An 11,845-nucleotide genomic window follows, 5' to 3' on the forward strand; every position below is an offset into this window, starting at 1 on the left:
CGTCTTCTTTTCTTTGTATTTTATCTTCTATGAAGATAACATCCCTACTGATGATCACTTTGCGGGTAGTGGGATCCCACAAGCGATACTCATTGACTCCATCAGCATACCTCAAGAATTTGCATTTCCTGGATTTTGAATCCATCTTTGAGATTTCTTTGGAGTTGTACATCACGTACACAATACTTCCAAATACATGGAGGTTTGAATAACCAGCTGGTTTACCAGTCCATATCTCCATTGGTGTTTTCAGCTCTATTACAGTTGATGGAGCTCGATTCACCAAATAACAGGCGGTATTGACTGCTTTTGCCCAGAATGATTTTTCTAGGCTTGCATCCCTCAACATTGCTCTTGTTCTTTCTAACAAGGTTCTGTTTATCCGCTCTGCCACTCTATTTTGTTGAGGAGTGTTCGCCACTGTGAACTGTCTTTTGATGCCTTATTTCCTACAAAAGTCATCAAATTCTTCGCTTGTGTATTCTCCTCCATTATCTGTTTTGAAACACTTGATCTTATTTCCATAATCAAGTTTCACCCGCGCTTTAAAGTTTTTGAAAGTTGAAAACACATTTGACTTCTTCTTAATAGGGTACACCCAACATCTCCTGGAGTAGTCATCAATAAATGAGACAAAGTATTTTGCTCCACCTAGGGATGTAACTGGTGCTTGCCATACGTCAGAGTGAACCAATTCTATAACACTTTTGCCTCTAGAATTTGATGTGTTGAATTTCAACCGGTGTTGCTTACTTGTTATGCAATGCTCACACAAAGTAAGTGATGCATTTGTTAAGCCTGGAAGTAGCTTTTACTCCACAAAGACTTTCATTCCTTGTGCTGACATGTGTCCAAGTTTCTGATGCCATAGCATTCCAGAATTTGAACTACATGAGGCAACAGAGGCTTATGGTTCTAGCAAAGTCTTTCCCTTCAACATGTACAAGTTTGCAGTTATCTTTTCGCATTTCAGCACCACAAGCGCTCTACGGAACACATTCATTATTCATTTCCGTGTTTCAATCTTGCTTGCATTATTATCCAACAATCCGTAGGATAATAAATTTTTATTCAGGCCTTTCACGTGTCACACATCTCGAACAATTTTAATTGTTCCATCATATATCTTCAATTCGATGGTTCTCACACCAACGATCTTTAAGGCATGATCATTGCAACTATACACAGATCCTCCTGAGACAAGTTCATAATGATAGAACCATTATCTTCTTGAGGTTATGTGATATGTTGCTCCCGAATAAATGAGCCATATATCTGCAAATCTTTTTATGCCTTCCACGGTGGTTGATGCTTCACAACATAAAGCATCTCCATCATCTGAAGTGCTTGCGGTATTGCCTTGTGGATTGGAGTTTTTATTTAGACTTCAACAATCCTTCTTTAAGTGACCATTCTTTCCACAGTTGTAGCACTTTAAATTATTTTTGCTTCTCGACTTCGATCTACCATGTTTGTGACTGCTACTTTGGACATGTTCTGTTGATCTCCCTCTTATTGTTGTCAACGCTTCTGCTTGTTGCAGATTTACTTGTCTGTCTTCCTTGTTCTTTCGCCGATTTTCTTCTTGTAGAACATCAACTGCAACGTCATCGAAGACTAGACTGGTGACATTATTGTTTGTCAAGTTGATGGTGAGTTGATCATATGAATCAGGTAGACTTTGAAGTAGAAGTTTATCCCGTTCTTGTTCTCATATTGTACATCTTAAGGATGTAAACTGAGAAAATAAAGTGTTTAGTGTGTTTAAGTGCTCCGTCACTGAAGTAGATTCTGGCATACGGAGAGTGTACAATTTTCTCTTAAGAAAATTTTTATTGTGTGACGATGTGGCCTCGTACAATTTGGTGAGATGATCTCATATCTCCTTAGCTGTCTTTTTCTCCTCGATGCTTGACAATACTTCATCTGCTAATGCTAGATGAAAGTTTGCCATAACATTCTCGTCCATCTCGATCCATTTGTTGTCATTTGTGAAATCTACTGGTCTTTCACTGATAGCTGCTAGAAAACCGTCTTTCTTCAAGATGACCTTCATCTTTAATTTTCACAATGATAAATTTCTCCTATTGAATTATTCAATATCAAATTTTGTTGTCATAACTTCTATTACGTATAGCTCCCACTATTTAACTATCGTGAATAGTTATCTGAAACCTTCAAAGAATGGGAAATACCTTCTTACTTTTTATGTTGGATGATCCACCTTTTGGTGGCAACCACAAAGACAATAAGCATATATTACACACTCAAATTTGGCTCTGATACCAATTGTTGCGGAAAACGACTATCAGATAGAGTAAAATTGCAACTCATAATTTGAGAAAATAAAAATGAAGATAAAAGAAACACAAAATTTACGTGGAAAACCCCTAAATAATATAGGGTAAAAACCACAGGCAACGGTATAATAATTTCACTATGAGAAAATATGAATTACAACATCTCTCGATCTACCAAGGAGAAAACAATGATAATTCTCTCTTGATAAAAAAGGAGAAAACAACTCTCAAGAAATTCTCTAAATTCACTAGTATTAGGAGAAAGCTAGAATGATTTGTGATGGTTTTGAAGCTAAATGAGCTAGGGTATTTATAGTTGAAGCTTAAGGACTAATCTTATAAATACCTTAAAGTACAATGACTAAAATTGAGATTTTACCATTGTTGAAAAATCAACAATTTCATATATATTTTTCCACACCATCGAAAGCCATCGAAATCCATGTGCACCGAAATGTTTTGCTTGATTTTTCAACATGTTTGGCCACCTTTACTTGACTTTTCAACAATAGAAAAATATAATGTTAAATACAAAAACTACATGTAAATTATAAGAATTGTTTGGTTCCCGATCTTATGTTATTTTGTTTCGTTTTGTAATGTGGTTTGATGATAATAAAGTAAGATTATTATTAATATGTATTATTTTAAAATATAAGAGTAATGTTAGTATCATTTATTTCGTAGACAACATAATATTCACATGAGAATGTTATTTTTTAAACAATTTTATTCTTAGAATTTATTATTATATCAATTTTTTTCTTTTAAATTAGACTCATCTATAGGTTCAGTGGCACGTTTGGTTTGGTCAAAATATAGGTTAAATAAATCAAAGAACAAAACTTTATTTAATTTTAATTATAAAATAAAATAATACTTATTTTTTTATTATAATTAAAAATAGTTGATTTGGGCAAGACAAGCATAGCCCAAGCTGCTGAAGTTTAGTTTTTTTTTTAAATTGAACTTCACTCGAGTCATTATCATTCTTATTTTAAATAAAATAGAATATAATTTATTCTTTTGGAGTATACAATTATTTAATTTGTTTTTTAATAAATCACTAATTTTATTCAAAATAGAAAATTTTATAAATTATAATAAATATTTACAATTTCGTAAAGTAAACACATAATTAGAACAATTTGATATAATCGTTAAAATAAAACTAGCAACTTAATATCACGTAAGAACCATACAAGAAAAGATTAAAATCTAACCAAGAAACTCGAACAAAGATAGATACAAACATATTTGATCAAATCGGCAAATGAATCACAAAAGGGAATCAAGATATTGAAAGACCACCAACAATCCATAAATCAGACTCGAGTGAAGTAAAAAGCTATTCAGGAACGCATAATGGATATGCAAATCCAATCCGATGTCCAAAGCAGGGAAGATCAACAATATAACAGATAAACAACATCTTAATCAGTCGTGGCGATGTCTAATCAAGCCTTAAAAAATATAAAAGAAAGCAACAACCAAACGATCGAAAAAGATGCCAAAAAAACAGAAGAAAATATGTCATAAAGATAGAGAAAAACGTGTCATACATGTAGACTTATTGAAAATTAAAAAGAAAAATAAAAGGACAATAAAAAATACCAACGGTCAACAACCAATATTAAAATTAGTACTACTGCCGATCAATAAAAATAAAAAGAAAAAGAGATGAATGAATTACCAATAAAATAAAACTAGAAGAGAAAACTTTAGAGTAAATAGTTAATCATTTAATTTGTTTAAAACAATGTCTCCACAATGATGATTATATTATAGGTTATTAACTACTTTTCCGATTTTGTTCATGACACATTTATAAAATTTGACGGGTAAATTGAGATTAATTCCAAAGTTATAATAGAATTAAAAATTGAATTAAATACTCCCCCATTAAAACTAATATATTTTGTTTGTGAGAGAAGGAGAAAACACTATAGCAATTATTTCATGAGTTTTAAGCCCCAATCGCACGTGTGTGATCCCACACGTTTGAATTATAGATTCTATATAGCTAACAGCCCTTGGTAGTGAAATTGGATAAAAGAGGCCTTGTGATTTCTGTAAACAGCTGCCGTCGATTGAGTTCGTTTTTTGTTTTCCTTTTTTCCAAGAAGAAAAGCGATGGCATTGAACGGTGGGCTTAGATCGGCTTCTAAGTTTCTGACATCGTCCTCTCAATCACTTATCCATAAATCAGGTTGGTGACCCACTAACGAGTTTTTCTTTTATTTTCTTGTATTTATCTTTTGTTTGGTAGATGCGAAAGTACAGGAAAGTAGTGGAAGATGAGCATCTGGGTGCTGAGAATTGTTTTTTGTTAGCTAAAATTGAGGGTTCATAACTGCTAATGTAGATCTGCTTAATTGGTATTGTAAATTTTTCATTTTTCATTCGTTTTTTGCTGATTTATGTTTTCGGCGTTCTTGATTGGATTTAAACAAATGTAGGACATATCTATACAAAATAAATTCATAGAACTTAGTTCTATATATGCCTTTAAAGGATTGAGTATTGGTTAGATTGATAAACTTTTGAATACCCTTTTTTTTGCTGATTATTGTGTAGAAGCATTCTTCCTGAAAAGAAAAACCTAATGGAGTTATTAAATAGGCTTAGACATTGATTTTGAATTGCTTTGTGGTCATAGTATGTTGATTTCTAATGGCCTTGAATCAACATTTGCTTTTGCATTTACTTTCAAGAACCTCTACGACTGCTATATGATTTTTGTACTAATTGTAACGACTTTCTTATCATTTTTTTGTGGAAAACTGTTTTGATATGAAAAATGTTGTTGAATTGACTAATTCATGGTTATTTTTCTAACTGATTGTGTGGGTTGACGAGGTGTTGTTTGTTTGATATTACTACCATAGTGCTCTGGCCTATATATACCTTTGAAAATGTCTGCTTTTTCTAGTTAATGTCTATGAGGAAGTTTCTGTGACTTTTACAAGCTGAAATTTTGTTTAAATGATAGAAAGTTCTTTCTCAGTTTTCAACTTTCAAGTGTATGGGGTGCTTTACGTTTGAAAGTTAACATTTCTTTTTAAAAATTTCTAGCAATGTCCTTGATCTGTACGGTGACCGCTGGCTGTTACTCAGCACTCACTAGTTGTTTTTGATGCATTATGTTTCTTCATCAGCAAATGAATGTAGAACATACTCATGGATGATATTTTCTTTAAATCTTATGATATTCTGATGTTTTCGCCTTTTCCAATTTGTTTAAGTGTTTCGAATTTAGACAATAATATAAATATTCATTCTCAATAGAATTGTAGCCTTCAGTATATGATTATCAGAAGTGTATACATATCCTTACACCTTTCTGTGTACCTTTGAAATATTTTTATGTTTCAACTCGTACATGCCTTGAAGTATATTTGTCTTGTAATTATCAATTCTTTTCTTCTATCCCCTGTATTTGCTTGATAAGGATTTAGGCATGCTATATATTTACTAACAATTGTGTAAGTATATGCAAGTTAATTATGCTGGTGGGGATTTATAGGAGGGATAATTATGGTGGAATGTGTTAAAAAAAGGTTCAAAATGAAGTGAACAAATGACCGAGTGGATTGCCAGATTAACATTGTTCTTCACTAATTATGTAGGGTTTTTAGGCTTTCTTTTAGTTTGTTCCTAGTTGAAAGGAGAATAAGAAATTTTCACTTGACCATTGTATTCTTCAAAACTGAAGGACCCACTATCTTTGTTCGGTGCTAACTTTTCCTAGTTTAAACTTTTTAACTTAGTTGTGGTTTGACCTCTCCCTAGTGCTCTGTCTTCGAAGAGATGCAAAATATTTGCCATGACTCTGGGTGGAAGGTCTACCACTTAGGAGAGCAACGTGACTCCATTGATTCTGGAGTATAATCTGGATTTTAATGAGAAATTTAAAAATCCTATGCTTAGATGATAAATGTTGTGAATGGTGGGCTGTGGGCACGAGTTGCGTTTGTTTTGGTTTGTCTGCCTGCTTGTGGTTCATATGCTGGAATCCTCAAACGTTAAAAGAAACTGTTTAGGATCTTCAGCCTTTGTGCTGTTATCTTTATTTTGGGAATAATGTGTGTAACAACTCAAAATCTTTGTTGTGTTTGTGGCAGCCAATAGAGGCTTTCATTCAACTGGAGTGAAGAGGATGGGGGGAGGTCATGGGCACGACGAACCATATTACCTTCATGCTAAGCACATGTATAACTTGGATAGGATGAAAAATCAGAAGCTGAAAATGTCTCTTGGAGTTTTGACAGCCTTCAGCATTGGCGTGTTTGTTCCTGTCTATGCGGTCATTTTCCAGCAGAAAAAGACAGCATCTGGTTGAGCTTTTCGATGCTTGCAATAATTGGAAGAACTTGGGAGTTGGTAATATTCCATTGTAATCCCAACTTTTGAACTGATTTGATGATATTATATATTTGCATTAGAGTTTCTGTTGAAAATCCATGATATACATGGGAATTCAGGATTTTATAGTAATAAAATCAATGTACTTGGATTTGTATGGGAAGGGAATTTGCTTTTATCATTCAAAATGTTTAATCCCGTCTCTCCAATCTCCATTTCCATGCTATGTGTTCTTCAATCCTTAAAATGAAAACGGAGGTACACTTTAGCAAACACGTTAGTTTCATGTTAAATGTTAACGAGTCTCATGGATGTGAACTTTCCTTGAACTCCATCGGTTATATAACTCGATTTCGTCGATGATTTCACATGCAATATGATAAATAAATTTTGATTTAATAAATTTATTTATTTCTGTGTTGGATGTATTCATGATAACATAACAGTTAATGATGAAATTCATCGATCAAAAGGTCACTGCTAATGAAATCTTCTAATTTTATGGTTCAATAAGATGAAAAAAATGGAATTTAAATAAACTTTTCATAATAGTTGGAGATTTTTTTGACTCTTACCCCTATTTTAAAACTATTAATTTTATGATTACTAAACTTATATTTAGAAATTATATGGTATTATCATTTGTCCAATATAAATTATGTTGTTTGATAACACTAAATATTAATTTTATAATTTTCACCTTATTAATACAGTATTTCATATTATTTTGATATTTTAAATATAGTAGTTTGAATATTTAAATTTGTATAAAGATAACAGATAATATATTTCATTTTTAAAAAGAATATTATCAATTTAATATTTTTAAAATTAAATGATAACTAGCTTATACTTACCATGCTCAACACTTTTGTTGAATTTCTTATTAAAGAAAATTTTGAATTTTTGTTAATAAAAAATTAATATGATAATCAAACATAATTTTAAAAAAGTAAATGTTAATAACTTCACTTTTAGTAAAATAAACTGAAAATTATCAATGGATTATAAGAAAATCTTAGAGTGTTTGGATAAGGGATTTTTAGGAGATTTATTTTTATCGAGATTTAAAAAAAAATCTTAAAAATGATTTTGTTTGTTTGGATAAAATTCACCCTAATTAATTTCGTTTTTATTAAAATTTTAACAGACAACTTTATTTGTCTGAATAGAAATAATGAAAATTTCCGGAATTTATAATGGATTTAGAAAGAGAATTTAATTAGCTTAAATTTTAGTTTAATCGTAAGTATTTGATTTATTATTTATTTTATTTAATATACACTATAAAATAAAAATTTTAAACTTCAAACTATTTTTTAATTTAATTAAATTTTAATATATATTTTATTTTACATTATTAAAAATATTTATATATTTTCACAAATTTAGAGATGTCCATGTTACTTTAAAAAAAAGATATATATGTTGTATATGTTGTATATTATTGTTAATATCATTATTCTTATTTTAATAACATAGATTTCTTTAAAATATATTTATCCAAATAAAATAGTTATTTTTTTATTAATACGGGATAAGTACAAGGCAATATATATTAAAAGAATATTCTCAATCATTCGATATTAAATGTTCATTCCTCTAACATTCATAATGCTCGAATCGAGATCTTAAGAAATAATAACAATTCATTTACCATCAAGATCGTTTTATTCTTGCACAAAATAATTACAAATAATAATATTTTAAAATATTATTAAAATTTTAAAATTCTTACCACATTTAATTTATAAAAAAATTAGATACTAAAATGTAAAAAGACATAGAGATGGACCAAATCATATGTAGAGAAGTTTATCGTTGGTGAAATTCCTTTTTCCTGTTATCATTCAACGAGGCATGGGGTCATCGTCCCCGAAACTAGTGATAAACAATCCGGAGAAATGAATACAAAGGAGAAAACCAAAACAGAAAGAAACAGTCAAGAGAAATGCACAAAAGACACAACTGATCTCCATTCCCCGTCATTACGAAAATTACAAGAAAAAGAGAAAGACCCATCTTTCCTTTTCAACCATCTCAGATCAGACATTCATCCGCCTTGTTTCCAGGTACAATTATTATTGTTATTTTCACCTCACAAATGTGTTTCGTTGCATGGTGTCTTGCTTATTTCTGTTTTGGGTCAAATTGGGATCTCTTTTGGAACATTCTCTGTTTTGTTTATTCTTGGAATATTTGAATTTGCAGTGTTTGTTTGTTTTTTAAAACTAAGGATTTGAAATCACACAAGAGGAGAGCGACCATAGATAATGGTGAGACAGGGAATACTTGGCGCTTGCAACTTTGATCGGAAACGGGGATGATTTAGGTCCCCTTGTTAGACATGCATTCGAAATGGGGCGGCCGGAGCCGCTTGTTCAGCAACTGAAGCATCTCATGAAAAAGAAAGAAGTGGAGATTGAGGAGCTCTGCAAGACCCACTACGAGGAATTCATTCGTGCTGTCGACGAGCTTCGGGCGTCTTGGTCGACGCCGAAGAGCTTAAAAGCGATCTCGCCAGTGATAATTTCAGGTTGCAGGAGGTAGGGAGTGCTTTGCTCCTCAAACTTTAAGAGCTTCTTGAATCTTATTCCATCAAGAAGAGTGTAACTGAAGCTATTAAGATGTCCAGGATTTGCATTCAAGTGTTGGAGCTTTTTATTAAATGTAACAAGCACCTTTCACAAGCCCAGTTTTACCTTGCTTTGAAAGCTGCTGATTTAATTGAGAAGAACTACTTGCAGAATATCCCAGTGAATAAAGTCGAGATTGTTATAGAAAAGGCCTTCCCTATGATAAAAGATCATATTGAGAAGAAAGTGACTGCACACTTTAATGACTGGTTAGTTCACATCAGGAGTTCCGCTAAGGATATTGGACAGACCGCGATAGGACAAGCCGCATCAGCTCGCCAGAGAGACGAGGAAATGCTCGAACGACAGAGAAAAGCCGAGGAAATGAACATGGCTGGCATGGATTTCATGTATCAATTAGAAGTTGATGAAGTTGCTGAGGAACCTGTTTTGAAGTTTGATCTTACACCCCTTCATCGGTCTTATGACATCCATACCTGCCTTGGACTCCAAGAGCAATTTTGTGATTATTACTACAAAAATAGATCAATGCAACTCACTTCAGACTTGCAAATCCCTTCCTCGCAAGCATTCATTGAATCACATCAAACATATCTATCACAAATTGCAGGCTACTTCATTGTGGAAGATAGGGTCCTAAGGACTTCTGGAGGTTTGTTCTCGGATGAACAAGTTGAGACAACGTGGGAACAAACGGCGGCTAAAGTGGCACCAGTTTTGGATAAACAGTTTGCTCTAATGAATTCCGCAACTCACCTTCTCTTGGTGAAGGATTATATCACTCTTCTTGGGGCAACTCTTAGGCAGCATGGGTATGACGTGAGTTTGATTCTTGAGGTATTAGATAAGAGCCGAGAAAAATACCACGATCTTCTTGTTGAAGAGTGTCGTCAGCAAATTGAGAGCATTATTTCTAATGATACGTGTGACCAGATGATGATGAAGAAGGATTCGGAATATGATAGTAACATTTTGGCATTTCATCTTCTGTCTTCAGATACAATGCCAGCTTTTCCATATATTGCACCATTCTCCTCTATGGTGCCTGATTCCTGTCGTATTGTTCGATCCTTCATCAAAGGCTCCGTCGAATACTTGTCCTATGGATTAAATCCTAATTTTTATGATGTAGTGCGGAAGCACTTGGACAATCTCTTGATTGATGTGCTTAATGAAGTGGTCCTTAATAAAGTTCATAATACTGGCCTTGGTGAATCTCAAGTCATGCAGCTTGCCGCAAATATATCATACCTCGAACGAGCTTGTGACTTTTTCCTACAATATGCTGCCCAACTGTGTGGGATTCCAGTTCGATCCGTCGATTGGCCTCGATCTGGTTTGACAGCCAAAGCCATCTTAAAAACATCAAGAGATGAAGCTTACCTGGCTCTCCTGACTCTGGTAAATAGTAAGTTGGAAGAGTTCATGGAACTCACAGAAAAACATAAACTGGACATCAGAAGAGCTAGTCCAAAACAACTAGTACATGAATGAGGCTGTTTTTTACCTCGAGACGCTGCTGTCAAAAGGACAGCAAATTCTGCCAGTGGATGCTTTATACAAGGTCGGGAGCGGGGCTCTCGAGCATATATCGAGTTCCATCGTCGCAGCATTTCTAAGCGATAGTGTGAAGAGGTTCAACGCCAATGCGGTGATCGTAATCAACAATGATCTAAAGATGCTAGAGAATTTTGCAGACGAGAGGTTCCAAACCACGGGGCTAAGCGAGGTATACAGGGATGGCAGTTTCCGGGGTTGCTTGGTCGAAGCTCGACAGTTGATAAACCTGTTGTCCAGCAGCCAGCCAGAGAATTTCATGAATCCTGTAATTAGACAGAAAAATTACAACGCCTTGGATTACAAGAAAGTGGGCATCATTTGTGACAAATTCAAGGATACGGCAGATAGCATCTTTGGGAGCATTTCTAACAGAAATACAAAAACAAATTCACGCAAGAAGTCCATGGACATGCTCAAGAAAAGATTGAAGGACTTCAACTGACAACAACTAGAACAAAATGAATTTTAGGGTTTAAATGTTCTTTGCGTGCATTACAAGGCGAAGCCGTTCCTATTTCTGTTCCCGACTTCCTATTATTTCCAACTGATAGTATCTATTTTGGTCATATATTATAAATATTTATTTTAATAATGAATTTTTTATATCATTTCTCGTTCTCAAAGTTCTGTAAAATTCATTTATTATCTATTTAGACCTCGATTTAGTTAATAAATAATTAAAACATCCTTATTTTAATTTATAATTAATATACTATATTCTTTACTTTTATATTTTTAAATAGACTAATTAATATACTATTTTTTTTTACTTTTATATAGTAAATTTTAAACAGGAATGAGAAATCAACTATATTTTTATTAATCTCAATTGTAAATTGGAGCACCTTAAAAATGAAGTAACATAGTTTGAAATTGACGCAGTCCGATATTGAATATGAAAATTTTAAAAAAATTCGAAAGATTAAATGTTAGATTTGTAGAATTTAAAATATTTTCGGTGAAATGGATGCTAAATTTATATTTATAAAAATTAAAAATTTTATAATCAAACAATCATTGACT

At 32.8% G+C, this 11,845-nt stretch overlaps 1 protein-coding gene and 1 pseudogene across 1 annotated transcript; both read left to right on the top strand.

The window, feature by feature from the left end:
• Positions 1–4,346: 4,346 nt before the first annotated feature.
• Positions 4,347–6,744, top strand: LOC120180519. The gene is made up of 2 exons (XM_039185834.1): positions 4,347–4,509; positions 6,425–6,744. Exons 1-2 carry the CDS (start codon positions 4,434–4,436, stop codon positions 6,640–6,642), a joined length of 294 nt encoding a protein of 97 aa, XP_039041765.1. The 5' UTR covers positions 4,347–4,433; the 3' UTR covers positions 6,643–6,744.
• Positions 6,745–8,569: 1,825 nt separating this feature from the next.
• Positions 8,570–11,421, top strand: LOC120180614 (annotated as a pseudogene).
• The last annotated feature ends 424 nt before the right edge of the window (positions 11,422–11,845 follow it).

Source organism: Hibiscus syriacus, unplaced genomic scaffold (assembly GCF_006381635.1).
Source record: "Hibiscus syriacus cultivar Baekdansim isolate YM2019G1 unplaced genomic scaffold, ASM638163v2 tig00112498_pilon, whole genome shotgun sequence".
Taxonomy (NCBI): domain Eukaryota; kingdom Viridiplantae; phylum Streptophyta; class Magnoliopsida; order Malvales; family Malvaceae; genus Hibiscus; species Hibiscus syriacus.

Excerpts from the sequence above, each read along its gene's own strand:
- LOC120180519 (XM_039185834.1), top strand. The coding sequence starts at position 4,434 with ATGGCATTGAACGGTGGGCTTAGATCGGCTTCTAAGTTTCTGACATCG. Across the intron at positions 4,510-6,424 it reads ATCACTTATCCATAAATCAG|CCAATAGAGGCTTTCATTCA; the intron begins GTTGGTGACCCA and ends TGTTTGTGGCAG.